Below are 25,641 nucleotides of genomic sequence, written 5' to 3'. Positions count from 1 at the left end.
TTGGTTTCATTTCGCGGTTCCTTCCTATATTCAATGTATGCCGCCGAGCTCGATGATTGGGTGGAGTGGTGGAATGACTCCAGGGTGCACTGCACTACTCAATACTGTGGCATAACCATAATAAGTGTATGTACACTGCAGGTTGCGGGCGATTTGCCCCTCTGTCGATGAGAGTGAAACAGATACGTACAGTGAAGCACTGCACTGCCTATCAATAGGATATGTTGTGGATGTGCATCAAATATTTCTGGGTACAGTGAGTATTTCTTCCCCGGCTACGGTCCGTGCGCAGGATTTACCCGCTCCAGGGATCAGGGGTTTGTTTGATGGGGTTGTTTTTCTCGGCTGAGAATGCTTGTGTGTTTGTCTATGTTTTTGTTTGGGTCCTACGTAAACCAGTGCTCTTGGAGAGTACCAAGCAAAGCTGCCGAGCAAGCTAAGGCCATGCAAGCCGGAAAGTAAGCGATTCTTCAGATTTCATCTATCATGCATCATGCAACGATCCTTTAGTCTTCCCACTAGTGTATGCAAGTTTCGTCATCTTTATGCTAGTTTGGGGATATCAAGTACAGAGAAATGCCCGATCAGGGCACCCTGAAAACACCCGATGAAGACCAAGGCGGAGATATTATGTTCATTTCGGGTCACACTGCGTGGTGAGGCAGCAGAGATTTGTGCATGTGTCCGTCTGGCGGAGGTAATGTATCGAATCATTGAAGTATAGTGGTATCATAAAGAGTTCAAAAAGTCGGACTTCTTCCGAAGATCTTGTCTGATGTGAGGTATAAAGAAGATGGGGAGGAGGAGGAGGATGATGGTGGTGGTGGTGAATGATAGAACCATGAACAAGGTCTAGTCGCGTCGCTAGTAACATGCATGAAGCACTCATATGCAAATATGCAGGTATGCAGGAGGGTATGGTGAAGAAGAAAAAGTAAGCAAGGGCCCAACGCTCTAAAAGGCCCCAAACACCCAACGCGCTTGATAATGCAATAGCCAGAAAATGGTGCCATGTATCGAGAAAGTAAATGGTGGTCGTTAGCTTCGTATGCGTGAGTGGTGACACTCTGCTAATTTTGAATAGGGTTTGGCAAATGGTGTGAGGTGCGTGTGGTTGATCTTAACCGGCCCTGGGGGGGTTGCGACTTTTTGACAGTCGTATGCTTCGTCGCAGCGTGGCCTTGGGCTCTTCACTAGGTTCAGTCGGCTGTCGACTAGCGGCTTCTGTAGGAGCGGAAGCTGCCGTTCGGAACTTAATCTTGAGCTTGGGGTCCTTCTTCGAAGCATCGGTGCCGTCGCTGGCTGGCTCCGAGAAGGAATTAGTTTCGGTTTGCTCGGGGGTCGTGCTGCCGGTGGACTGCTTCTTGGGTGCAACTGTGTCAGGACTAACCCGCAGTCGCAGAGAAACAAGATCGTTCTGATCATCTCTGAAGGCAATTCCGACGGTCACATCGGGAAGAATGCGTCGTTTATTCTCCCGAACCCGCGTGCGCCGAACGGCCGGCCGGGGGTTCTCTTCAGCTTCGCTTTCATCCGCGGAGCGTTTGCTGCCCGTACTGAATGGAGATGAAGATCGCGAGGACGGTTGCAGGCGCGACTTCATGATAGCCTTCGAGGTGGGCGCATCTGCTTCGCTACAGTTGGCGTCTTCACCGATCAGGTTGATAAAAGCCCGGTCGATGTTACCACGGCACTGTTGCAGCATGCCTACAATGGTCTCGCGGTCGTATTTGCCCCCGAGACCCTCCTGGATGGCCGAGATTTTCCACGGGGTGGCCACGTCCACGACAGTCGAGCTAGCGGAAGAAGCTTCCTCTTGACGCTCCTTGTCAATGGGTGCTATAGAAGGTGGTCCAGTATGCGGCCCGCTCGTATGTCGGACCGACGAATAATGATGAAAATCCTACGCGGAGGGTTAGAACGTCACCTACGCCATAGTGTTTGTGTTACTTACGTGAAATGCGATGTGCACTTTCTCTCGGTGTTCATCGACGGGCGCGTGAACATCACGGAAGTTCTGGATTCCATACATCGTGTAGACGTCCACATCCCTCTTGAAAGATTGGCAGAATGCCTGGATCTCTTCAGCGCCACCCCAGACGCCTTTCTTTCGCGATTCAGCCACTCTAGTGTCGAAGCTACGCTCCTTATCCCGGGCCGAGAGGGGCGCGGGACTGGCTGATGACGAGGAGCAATAGGTTTGCCTGGCTGCTTTGGCTGCTGCGCGGCGTGGTGCCCTGCGTTCTCCGCCAGCCGCAGCTATGAAGCTCATGAAGTAATCCTTGTTGGCCAAGATGTGATCCGCGAGACGAACACGGATTTGGTCAGCGTGGAGGAAGTCGCCGTACAATTGATCGGAAAGGGCATAGTACAGGCAATTGCCTACAATTGACGGTCAGAAAACAGGGCACACTAGAGTAGGAGCGCCAAGGGACAAGCTAGCTGGCCAATGGCGGGCAAAGAGCAACGTACCGTCGCCCTCGGTCGGGAGCGCATAGAGCCCTAGCTCGTTGAGACACGGAATCTCCAAGCATTCGGCCTCGGCGGCCTTTTGGCGCGTACTTCTAGACGATTTGGAGGGCTTTGGTTGGGGTTGAGGTTGATTGCCCACCGTCTCAACGGCGGGAGTACTGGAATAATGCTGACGGGGGGCCGCGACTATGGGCACAATTCTGCCACCGTTCGGAACGTCCGCCATAGTTGGTTATAGTGTCTGCTCGACGAGATGCACTCATTTGTGGAACGAACAACAAGATACGGAGAGGTTCGTCGAGCAGAGAGAGAGAAAATAAGAGATGAAGAATGTGGGGAGGGGGAGAGAGAGGAGAAAAAATAGTCACTATGAATATAAATGAGAGGGAGAGGGGGAGGGGAGGGGGAAGGGAAGAAAGTGTTATTCAGGCAAGGAATAAAGTAGAGAGTGGTAAATGGGAAGGAAGAAAAGGCGGGAGGAAGAAAAGCAACACACGATCTACGGGAGTACACGCGAGACTTTTCTTTTCGGACGGCGAACTGCGGAGGAGGCGTCTGTTATGCTTGTACGTACATCCCTCTTACCAAGGGTTTTTTTTTATTACGCTCCGGGATCAGAGGCGGTGAGCTAATAATCAGCTCATGATTGGGTCATTCACCGGGGCGGTAGCAGTCGATGACGAAAGGTATACAGAGCTATTACTAGGTGGTTACCGACCTATAGTACCTAACTTACCTCTCCTTCAATCGAGTCTTTTTGCGCATCCGCGGGGAGCGGTCACTCCAGCCCAACATTGAATCGGTCAGAGCCATGCTATTGTTCCAAGCTTCCGGTTGAGAACATATTCACCTCTCTTCAATGAGGGGAAGCCACCTCATTCAGACTGTCTGCCCACTTTCAATGCCCAGAGGCCTGAAAGACCCTATCGGTAACGGGCTCTGCAGATCGGTAATCAATCCTTACACACAGTCCCCTCCCCACAACACTCTCCGAGTCCATCAAATGAGGACGCGTTCCTTACTGTAACTTACCACGTTCGTCCATGGATGGCGCGCTTCATTCATCCTCGAATCCGATCCCACAACCGAATAAGCGTGATGAATTGAGAGTGCACTGACTGCCCTTGATCTAGGATGGAAATCTTGGAGAAAGCACTTAGGCAGTCAAGCACTCAAAACACACCGCCCAATTCACATAAAACGGTTAAACCGCGATCGCCCCCCCGACGCGACTCCGCTATTGGATCCTTCTGCGTTGTTGGTGCATGAAGTGACCTGTCGGACGGTCCATTGGCAAGGACTTGGATGTCTGGAGAAGCAAGGCTGCAGAACACGGACATAACTGCACAACATGGACGTGAGCTGTCAGCGAGTCAATGGCTCCGTTCCTGGGCGTATGGTTGCCAGATCGATGGCAGTAGGTGTCACGCTGCTTCGCTGACCAGATTGACTTCATTGCTTTTCGGCGAAGACGGCTGTCCACTCGGTCCGTGATCGGACTCCAATGGTAGTGCTGCCGATTGATCTAGTGGAGCACGGGGCCATTTTGAATGGACCCTGCCTGTGCTTTTAGCCTTTTGATCGAGTAGTCACATCCTATCTTAAGATGATTGGCAGGAGAAAGACTGTGCTCGCGTTCTGCAATCTTTCTTGAGATATGACGTCAACGCGATTGGGTGCGTGCCGCCTGAAAGATCCCATCGAGACATCTTATCCTATCCTATCCAGTCTTGATGCCTGAGGACGGGGTTGTCGCATTCCGGCTTGGCGGGAAGCCCCCCCAGTCTACGGCAGTCTTACTCTACCTAGTTAGTCCCCGGCTGAGCGGGGGTGGCTCTCTCTTATCAATCCGGACCGCATCCCAATTGCCCGCATGCGATAAGCTCTGTTTGTGCAGGGGAAGCGTTCGTTATCATTCCTTAGTTGACTGACTCACAGCAACTAACTTAAATAATCACCTATTTACCAGCCTACTCTCGTAATCCTCCCTGGGGATACGCCTTCTATTGACTCGATAGACTCACCCCCCCCCCCCAACAGTAGCAGTTTCAATGGCGACAAACAAGATCGTGGTTCTGGGGTATGCTTGACCCCGCCTGTTGTCTGCGGAGCTCATACTGACCTCTGGTCTCAGAGCCGGTGTGTCTGGATTGACCACTGCGTATCTTCTTTCGAAGGACCCCTCGAATAGTATCACCGTTCTCGCGAAGCACATGCCTGGCGACTATGATATAGAATATGCCTCCCCGTGGGCTGGGGCCAATTATCTCCCGTACGTTCCTTCGCAAAGAATAATGATGACAATGGAGTCCAGCGTACTGACTGAACAATTGGCAGTGTGGGCAAGCGTGGAAGTGACCATGAGAGATGGGAGCGCAACACTTGGCCAGCATTGAAGGAGCTGACCGAGAAGCATCCCGAGGCAGGACTTCATTTCCAAGGTATGAACATCACTTATCCCCCTCCCCATCCTGCCATTAGAGTTAACTCGCCTGCAGAAACAATCGTCTACAACCGCACCAAAGACCAAGGATCCGCAACCGGGGACTGGTTCTCCGAGCTGGTGCAAAAGAACCCCTGGTATAAGGATGTTGTGCCGGACGTGTGTACCCTTGAACCCGCCCCGATCCCCGCCAGACAACCAGGCTAACGAACCCGGGCCAGTTCCAAGAGATCCCCGCCGACCAGCTAGCCCCGGGCATCGACAACGCCTCCCAATTCACCTCCGTCTGCATCAACACGGCAATCTACCTCCCCTGGCTAGTGGGCCAATGCCGGCGCAACGGGGTGGTCTTCAAGCGCGGCGTCCTCAAGCACATCAGCGACGCCGCTAACACTCCCCACCACCACACGGGCCACAAGCCCGACGTGGTCGTGAACTGCACGGGGCTCGCGTCCCGCACGCTCGGCGGCGTCCAGGATGCCAAGCTCTACCCGGCGCGCGGGCAGATCGTCGTGGTGCGCAACGACCCGGGCCAGATGGTGTCGATCTCGGGCTCCGACGACGGCGAGGACGAGGTCGTCTACGTGATGACGCGCGCCGCGGGCGGCGGCACCGTCATCGGCGGCTCCTACCAGAAGCACCAGTGGGACCCCCTGCCGGACCCCAACCTGGCCGTGCGCATTATGAAGCGCGCCGTCGCGCTGTGCCCCGCCCTGGTGCGCGACGGCCAGGGCATCGAGGGCCTTGACGTCGTCCGCCACGGCGTCGGCCTGCGGCCCCTCCGCGAGGGCGGGCCCCGCGTCGCCGCCGACCGCATCGACGGCGTCGCCGTCGTCCACAACTACGGTCATGGCGGGTTCGGGTACCAGGCCTCGTTCGGCTGCGCGGAGGAGGCCGTCCGCTTGGTGCAGAGCTCCTTGTCCGGCCGCGCCAAGCTTTAGCTCACTTGTGCGAGTGCTTGCGATGGGCTTTCTGTGTATATACTTGCATATTTGCACGTAGATCCAACATTGAAGCATCTGTCTATTCTTCAAAATCAATGGATCTCGTAGTGAAAGACCATAGATCGTATTCACGAAAGTGCCAAGCTTCCGCTTTTGCCCCGGAACAACATCTGAGAGCGAATAGGCCCGGGGCGGAGGTGGGGTTGAACCGGGGGAAGTTCTTATTTCATGATGACGCCATCATCGTCCGCGGAGAAATCATACGAGCACAATAATCAGTCCCGGTTTCCCCAGACTCACAGTCAGTAAAGACGAATGCTTTGGACCAAAACAATTTGTCCACTTAGCATTGTTGCGCTATCACGCACGTTCCTCTCTACTTCTAATTAAACGAGATTCTCTTTCTATTGTTTCCGCTCACTGAATATCTAGGGTTTAGACCGCCGAAATGAAGTACAAATCCCCGCAGGTGGAGGACTATCCCGAAACCGAGGACGGCACGCCCACCATCCCCCCGAAGCGCAAACTCGATCAGAGGGATCTCGGTGATGAGTTGGGTACTGGACAGGCTAGCGCTGAAGCCGAGCGGGAGCGTGACCAGCCGCCTAGCAAGTTTGTCAAGAAAGATGCGGGGACAGGGGATGATGCTGAGGAGCAGGTAATTCAGGATGTGGCGGAAGAGGAGGATGAGGGGTATGATGGGCAGGTTGAGAGTATTGATGATGAGGAGGATGAGGATGGTGCTTTGGAGCAGGATGATGGAGGTGATGAACAAGAAGAAGAAGAAGAGGAGGAGGGGGAAGAGGAGAAGGATATTGATCAAGAAGAGGATAGATCAGAAGAGCCCACTCCCGAAGAACCACAAAGCCCTACAACGATCAGCAAGCCGAAGCTGCAAAAAGCGGTCCAAGACTACGGGCGTCTCCCGCTCTTCGGGACAACAATTGCGGAAGGAACCCTGCATGGCTCACCAGAGACGCTACTCGCGATGGTCATCGATGCGATGCTCAAGTCGCGTCCGATCTCCCATGACCTTTCGCAGCGCGCAGTCAACCATCTCATTGAGGTTGGGTTCCATGATATCCGCAAGCTGAGCGAAAGTAGTTGGGAGGAGCGGGCGATGGCCCTGAAGGATGGTGGCTACAATCGGTATCGAGAGCAAGGGGCGACGAATTTGGGGAAAATGGTGGAGTTGATCAATGATAAGTATGGTATGTTTTGCGCTCCTCGAGTCGCATCTGGGTGATGATTTTGGCCTGAGCTAAGCTAAAGGCACATTAGAGGGTGATCTCAACAACCTACTGAAGAAAGCGAACAATGACCGGAAGAAGACCCGGCAGCTCATCAAGGAGATCAAGGGTCTCGGGGATCTAGGGGCGGATCTCTTCCTCAACAATGTCCAGAGCGTCTGGCCCTCGATGGCCCCGTTCCTGGACGGGCGCAGTCTGGAGACAGCTGATAAGGTCGGACTGGGCACGGACTTGGAGGCGATCTATGCGGAGCTGGGGCGCGACTGTGTGAGTATGAGCCGGCTGGCTAACGGACTGTCTGCTGTCAGGCTTGAGAGGAAGCAGGGTGATCTCATGGCGTCGTAAAGATCTACTGTACTGTACTGTGCTGTGCTTGCACGATTTGTGCACACGTCCACTGGGCGAGGTGTATGGCTTGACATGCTTTGAGTTTTGCAGGTGTATTAGAAACCCGGGTCTGTCATGTATCACAGATACTGTGACTTCAGCGTTGTACAGCGCGTGCGGCCATTATTCAGTTATCAGATATTTGTCGCATGGGATCTGAAAACGCCCTATCATCTCACAAAGCGGATATCATGGCAACCTAGCGTGAGGTATGACGTCGACGGCTGTAGCGACGCCCGACTGTCTTGAACCCATGATAGTGGGAGTCTTTTAGGCATTGAGTAGTGACAAGCAGATGTGCATGCAAGCCTCATTAAAGAAATGATATTCTTGCCAACATGAGCCACTATTCACATATGAAAATAGCTGGTAGCTGATTTCTGACAACCAAACATAGCCTGGTTGCAATCTCGCGTGGATGCGATCAGATCCGGCGATTGCTGAGTCATGGGTAAGGTTGGCCTTGGCGGACCCGCAGCTTGCGACAGCGCGACAACTCGAAAGAGCTTAAGCCTCAACCATCTCTCCGATCTCCCTTCCGCACTCTCCGTCTCCTTCATTTCCTTCCTGCTGCCTGCTCAGGACTCTTAGCTCCAAAGGTGAGTCTGAGTTTCCCTTGATATTGCTGGCTGCGGGTTGGAGTCAAGCTCACTGAGTCGACTATCTTTCATCTAGCCACTCAGGTATGACTGATAGGCGACAACAGCTCGTCTCCGCCGCTGCCAGGTTCACCTAAGCGTTGAATTCCAACTAACGTGATTGCTTGATAGACACTCTTCCCTCTTCCCGATCCTACTCGGCTGCTTCTGCCACTAGAACGAAAGCTTCACCACCATCGAGTATATACGCAGTTGCGTCGACCTAATCGCGAAAATGGATCTCTCCAACATCTTGTACGTCGGACCCGTTTCCAGACTCCATCATCGTCATCATCGCAAGCACAGCAGCTAACGAGACTCTTACACCCAGCCGAATCGTCAACATCGTCGTCGGTGTGCTCATGGTCCTGGGTGGTATTTCCCAGTTCTTCCCTGCGTCCATGAGCTCCATCATTGTCGGCGTCTATGTGATTATCTTTGGTCTTCGTAAGTTTCATACTATCACCACCATGCAATAGGGCGAGACTAACCGCGATGCCCAGTTGTTGGTGGATTGGAATTCCTGCCGAACGTCCCCGACTACGTCTACCGCTACGCGTCTTTCCTTTTCTCCTTCCTGGGACGTGGTGGCTGTAAGTTTGCGCTGCGTTGGAGATAGAATCTTTGTATGTGTTTGCGCTAACATCGGGAATCAGTCTACATCTTCGTCGGGTCGATCATGTTGCACGACAACGTCCTGCGCTATATTGCGGGCTCCATCGTCGGCTTCATCGGTCTGGGATACATTGCCCTGGAGTTCATTCCCTCCATCGAGCCTCCGTCCAACATGCGCGAGACCGACCAGGGTTGGGGCGCTGAGCAGGTCTAAGCATGGTGCGCGCGTTGCAGGAACAGTCGGGCGATGTGGCCTCGTGTGATCTCTGCACACGTGCTCGGACAAAGGTTGGTGCTACTCAAATCTGCAGCCGCTGCCCTTGTCACCACGAACGGGCAAGCGTCGGGGCTATGTCAGTCCAGCCTGTTCGGAGTATGACCGTGTACGGCCGGCGGTAAAGTGATAAATCTATCTTTATCCCTCTTATTTGAATGCTTGATGATCGAATGAGTTGCGACGAATTGAATATGGGTATGCGAACGGTTGCGGAAGTTGGGGGTGGGTGGAACAGGCTCAGTGAGCGCAGCGGTCTTATGGACCAAAGCCACACTGTGCCGATAACTCTAGATATATGGTATTTTCTTCCCAGCCCTCAGTGGGTGTCAGATATGTGTGTACTGTACTGTACCTGGGTATCTTTTTTAGGTTTGGGGTTCGGTGATTTATACCAGCATGGAGAGGACTTTTTCTTTCTTTTTCTTTTTCATTCGGTTCCTCATTATGGCTGTCAATACCATCAGCCTTGCAGCTTATGTAAATGAACCAGCTCTTTAGACGGTTCTTGGTCGAGGTCTGAGCGCTGGCACTATAACCGGCTATAACTATCATGGATTGTTTGCTTTCTTGGTTCCAGGTCCCCTCATGTGATGATGGCATCTCTCCCTAGGAAGACTCAGGAGTCCTATTCGGACAAGGACCCCGGCAGATCCGAGACACCATTTGAGCTGATTTTCCGCCTCTCGAGATGAGGGGTTATTGCGCCTACCCCGGATGTTTGCTGTAGCCAGCCATGGTAGGCCGGATCGTCTGATGCAGTCAAAATCTTTCGATAGAAGTACTCATTGGATTTGGTATCCGGGTATCCGGACTCCGCCGAACTTGTTGCTCATACTCCGGACTTTGTCGCCGGGGGCGATGAAGCTAGCTTGGAAGGTACTGTAAGAGTATTGTCCGCAGCAAACCAGGTCCGTCATAGGCCATGTGCTTTTCGAGTAAGCTGGACATGCCCCAGAAGTCGTGGATATGACTCATGTCAACAGGAGCGCATAAAAGGCATGCTCATAGGTGTGCATTACTAACCTATACCGAATCCCTTTCTTTGGCCAATAGGCCTCGCACTCAGTGTTCTAGAATACCATGCCGATCACAATGAGTTGTCCATTGGCAAGGGTACTTTTGTCCGGAGATTAGCTGAGCTAATCATCTTACATACGGAGGCAGAAAGTCGGTCTGGCAGATCGATTGTGATAATCAATCTCACGGCCCCTTTCACAGACCACGTATCCGAACATTGTTACACATCAACCGTAACACGTCCTGCGTTTGCAAAATACTGCGGCGAAACAGCCCATGATCTACCCTGTTGCTACCCTGCTGCCTTGATGGGCTCGACCTATCTTTTTTGCCTAGAACCGGGAATGATCGGGCACTGGCTGCATGGTGATTGATGGCTCGATTTCAACCGATCACTCCGCCTTTTACCCTGACTGACTTAGTAGAAAACAATCCAACGCCCATCAAAACTCTCGACAAGTTCTCAAACAAATAAGTCCAGTACCGTCCAGACCACCGAAGTACTATCTGTACTCGTATGGACATGTATCGTCGCATTGAGCTGAAGTACTGGATCGGATATCGCTGACGGAGAAACCTTGATTGATTGCCATGCTGCTGCCTTCGTCCCAGATTCAAATTCGCCTTGCGTTTTTGTAACCAGCCCTGCAGACAGGACACCCTGCTGAGGCAGCACCACATGGCTGGGCGCCTACGTAATTTTGACTGTTCCTCTCTTTACCCTGACATGGATCGAGATTTAGGGTACAGGCAGGCGAGTTAATTAACCACTCCCAGCTAACCCCTCCCCCAGCCTATCGCTTTCGAAAGGCTGTGATCGTTACGCCTCCCCCACATAGCCAAGGCAGATATTGGGCGATGGCTGACAGCCGATGTGAAGTAGTCTAAGCGGACAGCGATCCATTGTCGCCGAATGACCAGATAGCTGGTGGTCAGTAATGATATGACCCAAGCTTGGCCGGATCTTCCGACTGTCTGTCTGGTTCATCGCTCCGTAGTTTACTTCCATGTCCGAACCCCATGAAACTCGGGATATTATTTTAGGGGGCCAAAAGTCCGTTCTTATCCCCGGGAACCGAGGCAAGGCGAAAAGGGAGGGAAGAGGGGAAGGAAGGTGGAAGGCTGAGTGAGCATAGTACAGAACGTACGTTCGTATTTTTGGCACGCACGCTGGCTGCTGGGTGGCAACTTTTCCCTGCTGCCACGCTCTCTGTCGCTCTCCCTTTGCCCCCTTCTCCAGTGGTTGCAGACTTACAGTACATACTACGGAGTACATCCAGCTGCAAGCCTGCAACCCCTGCTCGAAAATGGGCGAGGTCGGCAATTATGGTCCGAGAGCGAAGAACTAAAAGCCGAGAGAGTCTAGATTAATAATATACAAGTTGGGAATCACTAACTACTACCTAGTAGTAAACTACGTACACCGTAACCTAATTTTAGGTAGCGTTAATGCTGCCTGCCTGGCAGGTGATTGTTTCGCGAGGGAGTTCCGTAAAGCCAAAAAAAAAGGGACCGAACGAACCAGGGTAATGATCTGTTTTGGTATTGTAACCGTATCAGATCATCAGAGATCAGATCATATCATATCGCATCATGATATCAATCACGCCAGGTTATACAGAATGTGCGGGTTGCTTTTTCCCCAACCCTCCCCCCCTTCCCCCCCTCGGTTCTGTTTCATTTTCTGACAAAAAGGCTCCAATCACGCCATGACCTGGCGGATCGACTAACAGACAATAGAAATGTCAATCAGTCTGGATTGGAATAGATCTAAGGATTTTTCTTCTTTTGGTGTCTGATCTCGGACGAGTCCGTCTACCGGTAGAAGCTATCTACGTAGTTATCTGACCGTGGACCGTGGACAAGATAATCAGTTGCCTAGATCAGCAGGTGCAGATGTACCTAATTCGGAAGATAGTACGGAATACGGAGTAGATTGAAACAGGCGGGAAGCTAGACCTGGCACCTACTATCGACGCTTGAAGCATCTATGTATACGGAGTACTAGGCATGATGAGCAAATGTTGATTTCATAGCAGGTACCTATCACAATCCCGATCGGCTGGGAAAGGAATCCAGGAAAAACAAAAGCAAGATTATCAGAGTAGGAGGCATGGTGTTTCCCTGGACTGATTAATCTGAATAATAATACCAGTAAACATCAATGATCGCAACCCGCCTGGGCTGGAACGGGATTGATTATCTCTTCGTCCGGGCAAATCGGAATATGTCAGTCTAGAGGCCATCCAAAAGGTCCGTACGTAGCTTGGTCTAGTCTACCTGTAGACTGACGACTAAAGGATAGATCCAATCATCCAACCATTCATCGGTTCAGCCCCGTCGCCTCGGGTGAGATAACGACAATTCCGGTGGGTTTTTAAGGAGAAACGTCGGGAGTGTTGCTAGTCCGGACTCTTATGCAGCCAACCTAGTTCTCACTAGTCCGGATGTCTAAGCGGCAGACGAGTGAACTACGTATTTGTCCGTCTCATTTTCTGCGTTTTTCTCTGTTCCTTTGGTTTATTTCTGGTTTCCCCATTGGTTTGATACATAAGTTTCGTTTTCGGTCTAGGCTCAAAATGAAAAAACTCACCCACTGCCGAGTGAGTAGAATAGCGCGACGACCAGCATGATAGGTAGAAGCTCGGAAGACCGAAATGGAATCTCCGGCAGAGCCAATGAGGGCGCGAAGAATCTGGCTGACTTGAGGAGGAAATGCGGCGAAGGCCAATCGCCACTCGTGGAATAAGGCTTATTCCACAATCTCGGCGCTAGCGACCGAAGAGGAAGGCAGCAGCCCCGCCGGCCCAGCGCACTAAGCCGTGTTTGGCTAGGTGGAGCCGAATGATTCGATCTGGGGACAAGCTTGCGAGATGAATTGGCCGGAATGGAAAACAAAACGGCCATCAGGGTAAAAAAAAAAAAAGGTCAGAAGGGAGCAAACTTCCCTATTGCCAATCCATGCACAAACCAAAAAAGTCACCCACATTTTCTGATCAGTCCAAATGCCACGGTGGTGCTGACCATCTGATTCTTTTTCCATCCTGTCGGGTTTACCCACTGTCCTTTCGTCTCTGCAGGGTGTTCTCCCAAAAGCAAAAGCTACTTTCCCAGAAGAACAGGACTGGACTTTTATCGTTCGACACACTCTAGTACAGAAAGGGAACTCCCACCCCCCGGTCGTAGATCCCCCTGGGAGATCGATAACGAAAGGGCGGCGACTAGTTGTGATAAGACCACTCTGCTGGGTGTGAGTGACAGCCAGCCAGCTCTTCACACCACCGCGTTCCGATATCCCCAAACGAGCAAAGCAAATTACACAGCATTTCGGAACAAAATACCTTACTTCCAAAACAAAGAAAAAGAAGAAGGCCAAAAAAAAAAGAACCGAAGAAAAAGAGTCAGAAGCAGAACAAAAAGGAAAATTTCCATCCTGGTAAGTAACATGGTAATCGTTTCCCCGAGCAGTCTGGCCCCTCTCCCTCCCTCGCTCTCTCGCTCTGCCGGGGGTTATCAGTCTCCGGTCATCATCATTAGTTAGCATCATCATCATCATCAGCATCATCAGCCATCCGCCATCAAGCCATCAGCCCCAAACAACTTCAACTGTCTTCCATCTTATACCCACTTTTTCTTTCCCCTTCTCTTTCACTTCTTCTGTTTATCAATCTGGCCCCTCGGATCAAATCATATCTCCCCTGATTCTTCTTCCCCTTTCCCTTGGAACTCTTTCCTACCCTCACTCTTCCCCCCCCCCTTCCTTTGACTCTACTCTTCCCTGCCTCTCTAGTCTCCCTCCTCTCCCTCCCTCCATCATATCTGATCCGACATTCCATCGCCTTGTATTGGTCGCCCTTCACCTGCCGATCTTTCCCTCTGCCCTCCGCGTTATCCCCTAAACGATCGATCTATCCCTCCCATCGTCTTGGACCCTGTCCTTCAGCCTTCTCCATTCCCATCTGCCTAATCGTCTCTTTCATCCCCCCCTCTACACCTGGGTTTCAAACTTCACTCTTTCAACATCAAACCTCGTGACTCCTTCTTACCCGTTGTTCCCTTCCAGAATATACGCCTCGAGCCACACATCATCCGACGCCACGGCTACATCGCCACTCTGACTACTTCCGTCGTCCTCGGATAAGACCAACCGTAGGACTTTTCGTGGCCCATCTGTTGCTCTCAGGATCTCCATCTGTTCACTGCTTGCTGATCCTGTCGTGCTTCGACGTCTGATCGTTCGCCCTTTCTTCTCTTGCAGCATTCTTGCTCCTGTTATCAAGGATCTTCGTCTCCTTCGACTTTCCCGGCTCCAGTCCCCAGCTGGCTGACATTTCCAGCCGGCCGGCCTTTTCTGACCTTTCTTTTCTTTTTCTTCTGCACTGTCATCTTGACCGACTTTTGGCCTGGTGGTACAATACGTTTTTCTCCCCGACTGTGGTGCGACATACGTTACGACAAGCCCTTGCTCTACATCTCGATACCGATCCTCCTCAAGTGACTGACCGCGGCCTCTTGATACGATCTCAGGTGCGTGTTGTTGGGAGACCGGAGGCGCGAGGGAATAGCTTCACCATATACCGATCATGTTAGCGTCAATCTCGCAAATGGAGTCGGTGCGTTCGCTTCCTCGAACTCCCGACATGGTTACGCGGCATCCGTCAGCCGAGGACCTGGACGCAGCGCAACAGTTGGTTTCATCTGCCCAGGCTGGTCGTGAACATCTTGCCGATCGTACTCGTGACGACGACGCATCGAGGAGACCGGAAGGAACCGTTCCTCAAACCTCCTACGACCCAGAACGCTCCCTCCCTTCCGTCAAGTCCCTCTCAGAGGTGCCTCCCAGTCATCTGCCGTTGGAGAAACAGTCGCCGAAGTCACAGAAGGATGCCGCTGTATTTGGTCATTCCTGCAGGTAGGTGCAGCTTCAAATCCTTGTTGCGCGATTATTCATGTGTTTTACTAACGCTGGCGGCCTCTCCCCAGTAATTGCGGAACCAAGAGTACCCCATTATGGCGACGATCACCGACTGGGGCGATGATTTGCAATGCGTGTGGGCTCTACCTGAAGGCTCGGAATGTTGCTCGACCAACCAAGCGGAACCGCGTACAGACGAGCGCTGAGCCTGGTCAACCTCCTCAGCCGCAACAACAGCAATTGCCAATCCCTCCCCAACATGAGACGCATGCACCACATACCGAGGGCGGCTGTCACGGGTCCAAAGGGTCGTGCCCTGGTGGGGGTAGCTGTAATGGCACAGGCGGTGCGGAGGGGTGTGATGGGTGCCCAGCCTATAATAATCGGGTTTACAAATCAACGGCGAGAGGCACCGTCCCCGTACATGCCTGGAATCGGGCGCCAACTGTCGAGAGCGAGAAGCCTCCCCCGCTACAGGAGCCTTTGGACACTCCTGGAAAGACCACGACGACGGGTGAGGGAAACATGCTGGTGTCGTGTCAGAACTGTGGAACCACGGTAACCCCGCTTTGGCGGCGCGATGAGAATGGCCATCCAATCTGTAACGCATGTGGTATGATACTTTCCTTATCTCGAAAGATGTGTAATTCGAATGTTAACCGGTTTTGTTTGCAGGACTGTATTTCAAGTTGCACGGTTGTTATCGCCCCACCACAATGAAGAAGACGATCATTAAACGACGAAAGCGCGTCGTGCCCGCCTTGCGGGAACACTCGCCGACCGCCGCAACACACTCATCGAACGGCTCTTCCGCATCGCCTGAGGCCTCCCCTGCCGCTTTGGCTTACGCTCACGACGATCATCACCGATATTACAGTTCTGAGCCGATGGAGCACTATGCCAGCATGCCTGCGGAGCGAATTTCACCGGTCGCCCCAAGGCAGTATGGCTTTGCGCCGCCGCCAGTCGATTTCACGGGCTTCGGCTCCGGCGCGGTCTCCTTGCCGCATCATCCCCCACCCCCTAGATTGCTGGAGCCAGAACGCATCAGCGCCCCCAGCCACTCTCCGGTGTCGCATTTCGGCCGACGATCCCTGTCGCCTAATCCCAGCAATCCCAAGAAACGCACGCTCGCCGAGACCGCCTCATCTGCAGAAGCGATCTCCATTCCGACCACTTTGGAGAATGGATCTAATCAGCTGCCTCCGATCATGTCCTCGATGAACCCCTCCCCTCCCGCACGCCTAAGCTCTATCTCATCTCTTCTCAACCCCAACAACCACCATCACGACGAAACACGGTTGGATCCATCCCTTGCTGCGATGGGCCGCCAGCAGCACCTCCATCACCACCAACCTCATCCCCCTCCTACTCTGGCCCCTCCTCCCCCTTCGCAACCCTTGCCTAGCGTCTCCGAGCTGGACGGTCTCCGTGAGGAGAGGCGGCTGAAACTGCAGCGAGAAGCGGAAGAAATGCGGGAGATGTTACGCGCCAAGGAGCGAGAACTAGCGGAACTGGGGCAATGAGATGATAATCTTATCAATCAATTAGTCTTGCCTTGGTTTCGGGGTTCGTCCTCCAATCAATCCATCTTATCTTTTGTTTCGCCTTGTCCTTTTTTTATTACCAATCATACAACTCAACTTGGCGCCGGGCTTTTCTGACGAAGATACCACAAGCTTGTTCGTTTACGGTTCCGTACTGGACTGTTTTTGTTTTGTTTTGTTTTTTACCCTCTTGTGTCGGAACTGGAAAAGAAAAAGTTTTTTTTTTCCTCTGTCTGTGGGGTTTCGTGAGGGAGGGTTTTAATTTGTTTGAAGCGTCGGCGGGAAATAGCGATATTTTTGCTGGAACCAATGTAGTTGTTAGGAATTCTATCACTCAACTCGAGTCATTGGAAGAGATGTTTCCATCTTCCGATTGTTTCTCTTCGATTCTATATGACCTGCTCTAGTGGGTTCTTTCTGTAATTCAGTTGACTAATACTTAGGAGCAGTGTCTTCAGAGAAGGAAGGCTTGTTGCTTCGGTCCCAGTCAGTACCTTACCATGCCCCATGGGCTTCCTAGCTGTTCCGGGTCTCGAGAGTGTTCGGTGTCTGAGCGGGGGCGGTCCTTATCTCTGAAGTGCTAGTCAGTCACTGTACGCACTCGCCCACCCAGGATCCATGGTTATGCTGTGGTGTCAGCATGGGCGTGATGTATCTTTAGCCGGATCTCGGCGCAGACGCCGTGGCTTCTTGCTCCTTACGTTCTGTACCTACCAGGGGGACGATTACGTTCTCTGTAGTTGCGCGTGATTCCCACAGCTATCCCATCTGAGCCATGCTAGCCCCACTAGTAGGTAGGTACGACCTAAGTTAAGGGGAAATCCGACCTCTTCTTCCTCCCGTTTTCTTAATGTCATCGTTGGGATGTTTGCAGGGTGCAGTACTGTACTGCACTGCACTGTACTGTGTCTTGGCCCAGCATATCAGATCCCAAGGGCGCAAAGACACAAACAAGACAAATGAGATGCACCCAGTGCAGTGCATTCACGCTAGCCCGACTAAAGTACTGGCCTGGTATACCCTGCCTACCTACCTACCTATCTACCTACCTACCTCTCTAAAAACACTGCGACGTTACCTGTCAATGCTGATATACGGTATAGCGGGTACAAAGGAGGGAGGAGAGGGGGCGCGTAGAATATTCGAAGTCCAAAGCCCTACAGTCAGCCTGGGGTAGTAGTCTAGCGGGAGTGATAGGATCTAGTTCTATTGCCTAGGATTTGCTTTGCGTGTTCTCCTCGCAGTTTATACCTGGAACGACAGGATGATACTGCTTAGATGTCACCCGGGGATGCATCGGGAGAAGAAACAAAGTAAAGCTTGCTTGGGTTCGTGGTGTGATGGGAAGGATATTTCTACTAGCTAGTCACTTATTTTCGTGTATCCGTTTGGCATCCGGGGACCTGTCATCTTGAGGTACAGTACAGTAGGAAAGGTCGCTGATTTACTAATCCTAATTCCGTGGGACCAGAGTAAGGTATAGTCAGGACAACAAGCATATTAACCCTGGGACAGGGGTTGAACTTCTAGATTCGCTTTTGAGTCGAGGACTTTGATCGATTCGTGTGGAGGCGAGGCACGGTGGATGGCTTTCCTTGGCAAGGTCCATACACTACGACTAGATCATTCTCTCATAAGGCAGACGCAATAGCTCCGTTCCCAAGTCCAAGTACGCTGGCAGTCGCTTACTGTGTACCGCTAACATGAGTACCATTCCGAAAGACGATCATCATTGTCAAAGGCAGCAAGTGCAGTACTAGCATCATACTCCACTCTCGCGCTGCTTTCACCATCGAGAGAGAGGGATAACTCCGCAGAGAACATATCCCCAGTTCGAAGTCAGTTCATAGCAAGATGCTTTGGTTGAGTTGAGGGATGAGAAAGTTGTGATGAGCTTTCTTTCGTTCTTTCTTTTCAGAACAGTCCTCGTGTGATCCTCTTAAATATGCAGCATAGACCCCGGGTGACATTGCAGTCTAGAGCTTTGTGGTCGAAGGTGCCGAGGGGGGGGCAAGGGTAGGTCGAGTTTCAATCTTCGGCATTTCCGTTTCGGGTTGACTTTGGTTTTCCACAGAAGGGACGGTGTCGAGGTATATGGATGAATGCCTGGAGTAGGGAGAGAATGGGTTAAAAAGGCTAGGGTTGGGGTTGGAAGGGGGATTGAGTATTTTGCGCATTGTCTGTCTCATCCATCATTCGAGGCGTATGACTGGCCTGTGAGAGTCTATTTGAAGTATAGTGAGAAATGAAGAGACGAGGTATTCCACAAGTGTAGTCTTGATCAGATGATTTTTCTTATTGATCACGATGTACAGTACTATACAAAAGTTGATATCTTAATGATATCTATGTGAGATTCTAGTTCCCCCTTTTCTGGGGGCGGATTGCAACAACTGTCGGGCTAGCCCGCAAACCATGTTTGACATGGAGTCAAGGAGCGTGTCTCCAGTAATGGAGGGAGAAAGAGTGGATCGGGTATATTGGCAGCGCCATCGAGCACCATCATCGATGTATGTAGTGAGAAACACTTGTGTCTCATAAAAGTGGCAGACGCCGAAGTCTATGAGCTCGGATTATATCATGGCGTGCGCTTTGACAGAATCCCAATATGTCTGGCTAATTAGGGAGCGTGTCTCGAGTGTCAGTCGCCCAGATCTTTCTTCCAGAGCAGATCGCAAACTGGAAGGCAGGGAGGGGTCTTTCCTGCTGCGCTCAAGCTGATCGTGCTCGCCCTGCACAGGCAAAACTCGTTGGTGTGGTCGTCAACATGTGTCTTCTGACCCTTCGAATATTGATCGTAAACAAGAAAGAATCATCCACAACTCAACCAGTCATCACCACCTGAAGATCGGTATCCGGCCGCAGACGGATCCCCGACGAATAACACAGGTTGTACAGCTCGTCCACATACGTGCTGTACGCCATGTCGCCGGCAACCACCGTCGTGCGGGACGCATGGCGCGGCGAATTCAGCATCTGCTCCGACAGCTTCGCCACGTCGACCTTCACCTCTTTCCGGACCATGATATCGCCCAGCGGGGAGATATCCGCCCAGCTGCCCGGCGACGGCTGCTCCTGCACCACCGTGATCGGCTGCTTGCGCGGCCAGAACTTGAAGACGGAGGTGGATTTGACCGAGGGCGAGGTGAGCTCGGAGTCAGTCGCCGAGCTGGTGCGCGTGTCAGAGTAGTACATCTCCTTGCCGAGTTCCTTCGCAAACCCTTCGCCGCCGCCAGGCGCCTCGTTCAGCTGCTGCTGGACGCGGAAAAGGCGCAGCGGCGCGAAGATGTAGTTCGGATTCGAGACTTGTGTGTCCAGGTTGCCTACGACACAGAACGATAAGAGGGTGCAGTGGGTGGCATCCGTGTTGTTTGGCGTACGGCAGGGCGCAATCAAGGGTCGAGCCGAGAAACGGGCAACCATGTTGATATCCGGAGGGAGTGTGGTCGAGAGGGTCGTCATCGCGTGGATCAGTTGTTCCCGGAACTCATCCGCATCTGTGTTAGCTTGGGCCGCGGCTGATCGGAGCCAGGTCATGCAGGTCGATATAGTCCATCCTTCCATGTGCGAGAGCAGATCGAGATGTTGGAATTGGAGTTTCTTGATCGGCAACGTCGTCGAAGGTAGGGGATTGCCGGTTCCCTTAGCGGTTAGCACCTCAAAGTGGTCGTAGATGGTGGGCCGCATGACGAAAGAGACCAAATGGACACCGGGCAGATAACTGTGGCCAGAGGTTGCATAGTCGCGCATGTCTCGGAGGTGGACGCCGAGTGTCGGGGCGGGAATATGCATACGACTGGACAGCGCAGAGGTGACGTTCTCGATCGTGGTGAAACGGTAACCGGCAGCGGCCATGCGGTTCGATTCTTGCTTATTCAAGTGACGGACTGTGAACATCATCTGACCTTTGCTTCCACCAAGTCTAGCGTAACCCATTGCTCGCCCGAAGCAGGAGCCGGGGGCGCTTGTTGTCAGAACATCGTCGTACAGCATGCCAAGGTTCGGGAGTGGCTGTCGCAACTCGTCAGCAAGGTCCTGCGCAGCCACGCAGAAATGGCGCTTGAAGAGCTCGTCGAAGTCGGTCTGGAGCTCGTTCTCCTCGTCTAGCCCATCTCCCTTGGTGAAGTAATCATCCGTCTCCAGCCGTGCTCTCATGAAAGGAACGACGTCCTTGACAATGTTCCAGTTTCGGCTGGCTCGGAACGCCCAAAGGAAAGCCGAATGAGATCGTGTCAGATCATCATCGTTAAAAGTCTAGATAAGTCCCACAAGGGATCAGAATCAGCCAATCACAGTTTGCTGAGTAGCATAACATACCTTGCCGAGGTAACGGTCGACAATCTTGCGACTAGGAAGCATCGCGTGGGGCGTCACCATGAGGCGTCCTTCAGAGTCGAAGAAGACGCCGCTGAGCACCAACTGCCGTGCTTGCGTATGCAGCCGTCTCCGACTGCCGCCGGCCGCTACGGCACATACTGTCAAAATTCCGCAGGCAGCGCACGCCTACAATCCATTAGCATGAAAAACCCCAAACCATAATCCAAGACAACCTACCAGGACAGCACAGATGATAACAGTTTGGCTCCTGGAAAGCTGGCTGCTGTGATGAATACTGTCATCGTGTTCCCAGTAAGAGGTGCCGACGGCCGCAGTCCAATGCATGCCCGAGACAGCACAGGCTAGGAAACAGCCACAAATGCCTCGTCTCCACCAGCTGTCCGTCCAGGTCGCCCTCCACCGGAAAAAGACTGTCAATGCCGTCGTGCTAGCAAATACGGCGATGATGGCTGCCCCAACGACATTCGCGATCTGATACGAGCATCTGTAGTTGCTGATGCCCAGTTGACCGATATAATGCATGGCGCAGACCGCGCCACCGGCAAGAACACCACCCAATGTTATGCGAATAAAACTAGTTTCCTCGCTGGCTCCGATCGAGTAGAACGCAACGAGTAAAACGACAACTGGAAGAACGAAGGAGACGCCGGTAAAGGTCATGCTGTAGACGATTTGAATGCGGGCGCTCCCGTCTCCGAGAACAATAGCACGATTCCCAATGAAGTGCATACACCAGATGCCAATGCCTCCCATAACGAGTGAGGAGGTCAGAAGGAGATACCTAATGGAGTGGTCAGAGGGGTTTAACAACCATGGAGGAGTGTGACGTCGGACAATTCACTTACCAATTGTACAGACCAGCCCTGGAAGTCCGCCGGTGAAGCAGCTCCAGGGTAGTCGTACATCCCATCATGCTCACGACATATGAAAGAAAGATATAGCCCCCGAGGTAGGACACAGGGATTGACTCCTGGAGAGTCCTGTCCATGAGCCACATCCCCTCAGCAAAGGGCTCTGGCGAGAGCAAAAGTCGCCAGGAAGGTCCAGAACCACGAGAGAATGATAGAGGTTGGGTTACTGCATCGAGGACGTCAAGGCCTAAATATTACAAGCGAGCGGCGATCCGGTGGCGCATTGGGGAGAGGATTGAAGAGAGAGTGAGGAATAGGCCCGAGATGGGGAAAGCCAGACTGCTCGCAGGGGGTATCTTTGGTGATATAATCAGAAGGATCGAGCTGATATCTGTACCGCGCACTCAATTCGCGGGTCTGGCCGAACTCCTCCAGGAACCAGGATCTCGGGGCATGTTGCAATTAAGGGCAAATAATATATTAGAATTCAGCCAGGGCTAGACGAGGACATGGCGAGTGGACGAGGGCTAGCGACGGCGGAACGCCATGGATTCATTTCCCCTCTTCTACGAGTCTTGATTATGGACGTTCAATTTGCGTCTGCGGAGCAGGACGAGGGCCAGGTCCCGCTTTTCTGGTGGCCATTCAAGACAAGCAAGAGCAATGTCTGCTGGGGAGAAGAGCACGATTAGAGGCCATCGGGAATGTTTTTCAGAGCCAAGACTGGGTCCGATTGCAGCAGTAAATCGGTTTCGGAAATCCTGTGATCAGGAACGATGGAGAGTGGGCACTGATGTTGGCGAGTCACGATCCAGCCCTGTCAAACAACCACGGCCTGTGATTACACATTTGCCAACCCAGTCAGCCACAGCAGCTGAACGTTAATTAACAAAACTGGGTCCATGTGCTAGCCGCTGGCGTATCAGGATGAATGATCTGGCCAATTCTCGGAGATATGGGCTAGAGAACTTTGGTCGCTCAGTGAATAGATTGCGCTGTCGCTCTTCTCCGAGGGACATTTTGCTCTATTACCCACATTACCGGGAGCAGATAGGAAAGCAAGGTCGACGCGAGTCAAGTGCAGCCAGGATCTTGGTTCTTAATTCACAAGCTGGTTTGTAGCTCCCTTTGCTAATTTGCAGGAAGAAGGGATTCAGACCGAAGGATGTCAGCAATAAACCAAGGCCTTGGTTGTCGTCAGCCAGGCCTGATAGCTGGAGGCTAGTGAAATCCGTCTCCGAGAGGTAAGAGACAGCACGTTCCAAGGATCACAGCCGGAAAAAGTGACCAAACGGATTGGGGCATATCTCCATTGCTACCAATGACGCCGGCGAGGACTAGACTAGTTGGTCTAAGAGGCAGGAGGATTTGGGTGAGATGACAAGCGAGACCAGACCTCGGGGAAATCACCACATGGGAGAAGGTCCAGGACCCTGGTGATGATTAGTGCGTCGTGCACGCATCCGCAGGAACTGACACCGAGGTAAATCCACTCACTCCGGAGCGTGGGAGATCATGCGCGTGCTGGCAGTGCCGGGCACAGGTGAGACAAATTCCATTATTCCACTGAACTAACCCAGTGAAGCAAAAATTGTGAAGTGGAGCAGAGGAAAAGATTGAAAAAGATTGCAAAAGATTGCAACTTAGCTGAACTAGATCCCAAGTGGGCTTAGCGGCCAGTGCCTCCGATCGAGTACGGATCCTGATGTTAGTCCCGATCTGGCTAGCGGGCCAACCCGCCGCCGACTGAGATTGAGTCTTGGGAGTTTAAGCGATGCACTGCCAGCACGAGGAGTTCAACGACTCCTTCCTCATTTAATCCGCTTGTTCAAGGATACCATCAGCCAGCATAAGCGATAAGAGTCAAGCTTTGCTGTCACGTTCGACTCGCTGCACTGACTCGTTTCGACGCTATGTGACTCTGAAACGTGCTCGTTCACACACGTTGCAACCGAAGCCCAGCTTATCAATCGAAACACCCACTCAGTGCCCACGCAAGGTTTTTTTTCTAGTGCCACGCACTGGGACGGCTCTAGATCGGAGAATCTCACCGTGGGCGATAACCACAACCAAGGTAACTGAACTTCATCGCGCCCCTGCCAGCAGTTTGGTCTGAATTCCTTCTTGGGGTGTCCTCCGGTGGTTCCCAGGCACTTTTGGGCCTAGCATCCAAATCCGCTGCCTTGCTTTTCCCTGGCTTCCCATTCGAATCGAAGAGGCTTTGAGACGAATCCAAACTCTCTTTTAGCCCCTAGTGGCTTGGTTCTAGACGCAACGACCACCATGTGACCGGAACCACGATCCCCCTTCCAAATCTCAGGTGGCGGAATCGTGGGAAATTCGGCAAAACGTTTGTCACAATGTAGATTGTTGGTTCCTCCAATCCCAGGCAGGATCCCATGGCCGGGCCAAGACAGATCATGGTGACCATGACGCCCCGAGATTGATAAAGTACTCGTGCCTCGTGGCAGACTGGAAGAGGCTTAGCGTCTTCAAGTCAGGTACTGAACGCCACCCAAAGTTACCTGGAGTCTGAAGTTTGGAGTGAGAAGGGGCCTCAATAATGAAGGTGTGAACAAGAGATAGACTTTGGCTTGGTGGAAGTATGAATCTGAGTTTGTAGGGATAGAGTTATCGTCGACTCGTGGGTGTGGCTGCTGGAAGCTGTGCAGGATCACTGATCACGACTGATTTCGATATGAAGTATTCGACCTCGACTCGGGAAGACACTCGTTCATGTGGGGAGTACACTCGCCAATGCCTTGCTTGACTCGTAGACATGTTCGGCACTCGAGGCTCGGGATTGCTATCTGCACGGGAGAAGCTGCGTTCGAGGCGTGTGGTCTGGGGAATCATGACTCGTCCCTTGATCTAGATCAGTCTTGCGCTGTGGAAGGGTCGTCCCCAGCTTTGCAGCTCATGATTTGCCATGGACTATCCAAGCCCGATTCACTTGCCAAGTATGAGAGCATCTCAAATTCGAGCATTCCTCAACCATGACAAATAGACACGAGGAGTTGCTAGCAAATCGCGGGTGCGGATCAACAAGCAGTGCCTCGAAATTGAAATCACAGTTTAGTCTTTCTTCACCGAGTTGCAACCCAGCTGGTCTAGTCACGGGTACACAAAGTACCTTCCTTCCCCAGTAAGTCACTAAACAAACAAACAAACCACCACCACCACCATCTCAGCCAGCATAAAAACGTACAACACAGCACAACCCAGCTGAACCTCTCCCCACAAACACGGAAATGCGAACTGAACCTGAAACCACCGCGCACCCACCGGGCCCCATCCATCTCCATTCCATATCGTTCAATTGAATCAATTTCGCATACATCTTCCTGGCGAGCCGCGACCCACCACCACTACTGAGTAGTTCGGCAGATCAGATCATGCCATACACCAACCGCGGCATACACCAGCCCCGCGCCGCGCCGCAAGAGCTTTTATACCGCATGTACATATACGTACTCGTCCATCGGTTTCAGAGATCCGATTCCCGGGATCGAAACCCCCTGGAGGAGAATCGCTGCGGCTCCAAGCGAAGTGGTCAAAGACAACCAGCCAGCTGATTTCCCCGCTTTTTTTCAGGTCGCCCCAACATGACAAGAAGAGTCGGTCGGTCGACCTCATCACACTGACACAACAACTCAGCTCGAACGACCCGAGTGACTCGAGTTGAGTACGAGAATACGAAAACCCGTACCCCTCATTTTTTTAAACCAAGGGAAAAACGATCGCCGTCCGTATACGTCTCCAATCTTCCGACCACCGTTCCCTGAACTTATAGAACCATAAAGGAAGAGCCACGGCGATTTTCTCGGTCTATAGGTATCTACACACACTTCGCCTACCTACATACACACACACACACACACACACACACACACACAGATACTCCAGACACAACTGCGCAAACAACACCTCTCACCCCTCAACCCCTT

General features: G+C 52.3%; 10 protein-coding genes across 10 annotated transcripts; 6 read left to right on the top strand and 4 right to left on the bottom strand.

The window, feature by feature from the left end:
* Nucleotides 1-548: 548 nt before the first annotated feature.
* BO66DRAFT_100621 (uncharacterized protein) lies at nt 549-1,004 on the bottom strand. The gene has a single exon (XM_025641745.1). It carries the CDS (start codon nt 887-889, stop codon nt 635-637), a length of 255 nt encoding a protein of 84 aa, XP_025503520.1. The 5' UTR covers nt 890-1,004; the 3' UTR covers nt 549-634.
* BO66DRAFT_100620 (OTU domain-containing protein) lies at nt 1,005-2,908 on the bottom strand. The gene is made up of 3 exons (XM_025641744.1): nt 2,473-2,908; nt 1,955-2,382; nt 1,005-1,903 (listed from the first exon to the last, which is right to left on the bottom strand). The coding sequence occupies exons 1-3, from the start codon at nt 2,696-2,698 to the stop codon at nt 1,121-1,123; spliced, it is 1,437 nt and encodes a 478-aa protein (XP_025503519.1). The 5' UTR covers nt 2,699-2,908; the 3' UTR covers nt 1,005-1,120.
* Nucleotides 2,909-4,523: 1,615 nt separating this feature from the next.
* On the top strand, nt 4,524-5,856 carry BO66DRAFT_420875 (FAD-dependent oxidoreductase; the record flags this gene model as incomplete). Its single annotated transcript, XM_025649909.1, has 5 exons — nt 4,524-4,552; nt 4,607-4,744; nt 4,810-4,913; nt 4,971-5,074; nt 5,137-5,856. The coding sequence occupies 5 exons, from the start codon at nt 4,524-4,526 to the stop codon at nt 5,854-5,856; spliced, it is 1,095 nt and encodes a 364-aa protein (XP_025503518.1).
* A 283-nt stretch (nt 5,857-6,139) lies between these two features.
* Nucleotides 6,140-7,711, top strand: BO66DRAFT_392368 (uncharacterized protein). Its single transcript, XM_025647481.1, has 2 exons — nt 6,140-7,070; nt 7,141-7,711. The coding sequence occupies exons 1-2, from the start codon at nt 6,308-6,310 to the stop codon at nt 7,452-7,454; spliced, it is 1,077 nt and encodes a 358-aa protein (XP_025503517.1). The 5' UTR covers nt 6,140-6,307; the 3' UTR covers nt 7,455-7,711.
* Nucleotides 7,712-8,169: 458 nt separating this feature from the next.
* Nucleotides 8,170-9,122, top strand: BO66DRAFT_100522 (TVP15 family protein). Its single transcript, XM_025641743.1, has 5 exons — nt 8,170-8,179; nt 8,267-8,389; nt 8,466-8,581; nt 8,638-8,727; nt 8,791-9,122. Exons 2-5 carry the CDS (start codon nt 8,370-8,372, stop codon nt 8,961-8,963), a joined length of 399 nt encoding a protein of 132 aa, XP_025503516.1. The 5' UTR covers nt 8,170-8,179; nt 8,267-8,369; the 3' UTR covers nt 8,964-9,122.
* Nucleotides 9,123-10,288: 1,166 nt separating this feature from the next.
* BO66DRAFT_100488 (uncharacterized protein) lies at nt 10,289-10,874 on the bottom strand. The gene has a single exon (XM_025641742.1). It carries the CDS (start codon nt 10,722-10,724, stop codon nt 10,428-10,430), a length of 297 nt encoding a protein of 98 aa, XP_025503515.1. The 5' UTR covers nt 10,725-10,874; the 3' UTR covers nt 10,289-10,427.
* A 3,773-nt stretch (nt 10,875-14,647) lies between these two features.
* On the top strand, nt 14,648-16,484 carry BO66DRAFT_324060 (uncharacterized protein; the record flags this gene model as incomplete). The annotated part of the gene is made up of 3 exons (XM_025643826.1): nt 14,648-14,955; nt 15,027-15,571; nt 15,634-16,484. 3 exons carry the CDS (start codon nt 14,648-14,650, stop codon nt 16,482-16,484), a joined length of 1,704 nt encoding a protein of 567 aa, XP_025503514.1.
* Nucleotides 16,485-19,328: 2,844 nt separating this feature from the next.
* Nucleotides 19,329-21,840, bottom strand: BO66DRAFT_324080 (MHYT domain signaling protein; the record flags this gene model as incomplete). Its single annotated transcript, XM_025643828.1, has 4 exons — nt 19,329-20,759; nt 20,823-21,008; nt 21,060-21,624; nt 21,689-21,840. The coding sequence occupies 4 exons, from the start codon at nt 21,838-21,840 to the stop codon at nt 19,329-19,331; spliced, it is 2,334 nt and encodes a 777-aa protein (XP_025503513.1).
* A 644-nt stretch (nt 21,841-22,484) lies between these two features.
* Nucleotides 22,485-23,229, top strand: BO66DRAFT_392363 (uncharacterized protein). The gene is made up of 2 exons (XM_025647480.1): nt 22,485-23,127; nt 23,192-23,229. Exon 1 carries the CDS (start codon nt 22,622-22,624, stop codon nt 22,814-22,816), a length of 195 nt encoding a protein of 64 aa, XP_025503512.1. The 5' UTR covers nt 22,485-22,621; the 3' UTR covers nt 22,817-23,127; nt 23,192-23,229.
* A 1,719-nt stretch (nt 23,230-24,948) lies between these two features.
* Nucleotides 24,949-25,522, top strand: BO66DRAFT_392361 (uncharacterized protein). The gene has a single exon (XM_025647479.1). It carries the CDS (start codon nt 25,090-25,092, stop codon nt 25,267-25,269), a length of 180 nt encoding a protein of 59 aa, XP_025503511.1. The 5' UTR covers nt 24,949-25,089; the 3' UTR covers nt 25,270-25,522.
* Nucleotides 25,523-25,641: the final 119 nt, after the last annotated feature.

The sequence above is a fragment of the Aspergillus aculeatinus genome (genome assembly GCF_003184765.1).
Source record: "Aspergillus aculeatinus CBS 121060 unplaced genomic scaffold BO66scaffold_27, whole genome shotgun sequence".
Classification (NCBI taxonomy): Eukaryota; Fungi; Ascomycota; class Eurotiomycetes; order Eurotiales; family Aspergillaceae; genus Aspergillus; species Aspergillus aculeatinus.
Note: the sequence above shows the minus strand (reverse complement) of the source record. Positions and strands in the feature narration are given on the sequence as shown.

Excerpts from the sequence above, each read along its gene's own strand:
- BO66DRAFT_100621 (XM_025641745.1), bottom strand. The coding sequence starts at position 889 with ATGAGTGCTTCATGCATGTTACTAGCGACGCGACTAGACCTTGTTCAT.
- BO66DRAFT_100620 (XM_025641744.1), bottom strand. The coding sequence starts at position 2,698 with ATGGCGGACGTTCCGAACGGTGGCAGAATTGTGCCCATAGTCGCGGCC. Across the intron at positions 2,383-2,472 it reads GCTCCCGACCGAGGGCGACG|GCAATTGCCTGTACTATGCC; the intron begins GTACGTTGCTCT and ends CGTCAATTGTAG. Across the intron at positions 1,904-1,954 it reads AAGTGCACATCGCATTTCAC|GATTTTCATCATTATTCGTC; the intron begins GTAAGTAACACA and ends CCCTCCGCGTAG.
- BO66DRAFT_392368 (XM_025647481.1), top strand. The coding sequence starts at position 6,308 with ATGAAGTACAAATCCCCGCAGGTGGAGGACTATCCCGAAACCGAGGAC. Across the intron at positions 7,071-7,140 it reads GTTGATCAATGATAAGTATG|AGGGTGATCTCAACAACCTA; the intron begins GTATGTTTTGCG and ends AAGGCACATTAG.
- BO66DRAFT_100522 (XM_025641743.1), top strand. The coding sequence starts at position 8,370 with ATGGATCTCTCCAACATCTT. Across the intron at positions 8,390-8,465 it reads ATGGATCTCTCCAACATCTT|CCGAATCGTCAACATCGTCG; the intron begins GTACGTCGGACC and ends TCTTACACCCAG. Across the intron at positions 8,582-8,637 it reads TGTGATTATCTTTGGTCTTC|TTGTTGGTGGATTGGAATTC; the intron begins GTAAGTTTCATA and ends CGCGATGCCCAG.
- BO66DRAFT_100488 (XM_025641742.1), bottom strand. The coding sequence starts at position 10,724 with ATGTGGTGCTGCCTCAGCAGGGTGTCCTGTCTGCAGGGCTGGTTACAA.
- BO66DRAFT_392363 (XM_025647480.1), top strand. The coding sequence starts at position 22,622 with ATGAATGATCTGGCCAATTCTCGGAGATATGGGCTAGAGAACTTTGGT.
- BO66DRAFT_392361 (XM_025647479.1), top strand. The coding sequence starts at position 25,090 with ATGCCATACACCAACCGCGGCATACACCAGCCCCGCGCCGCGCCGCAA.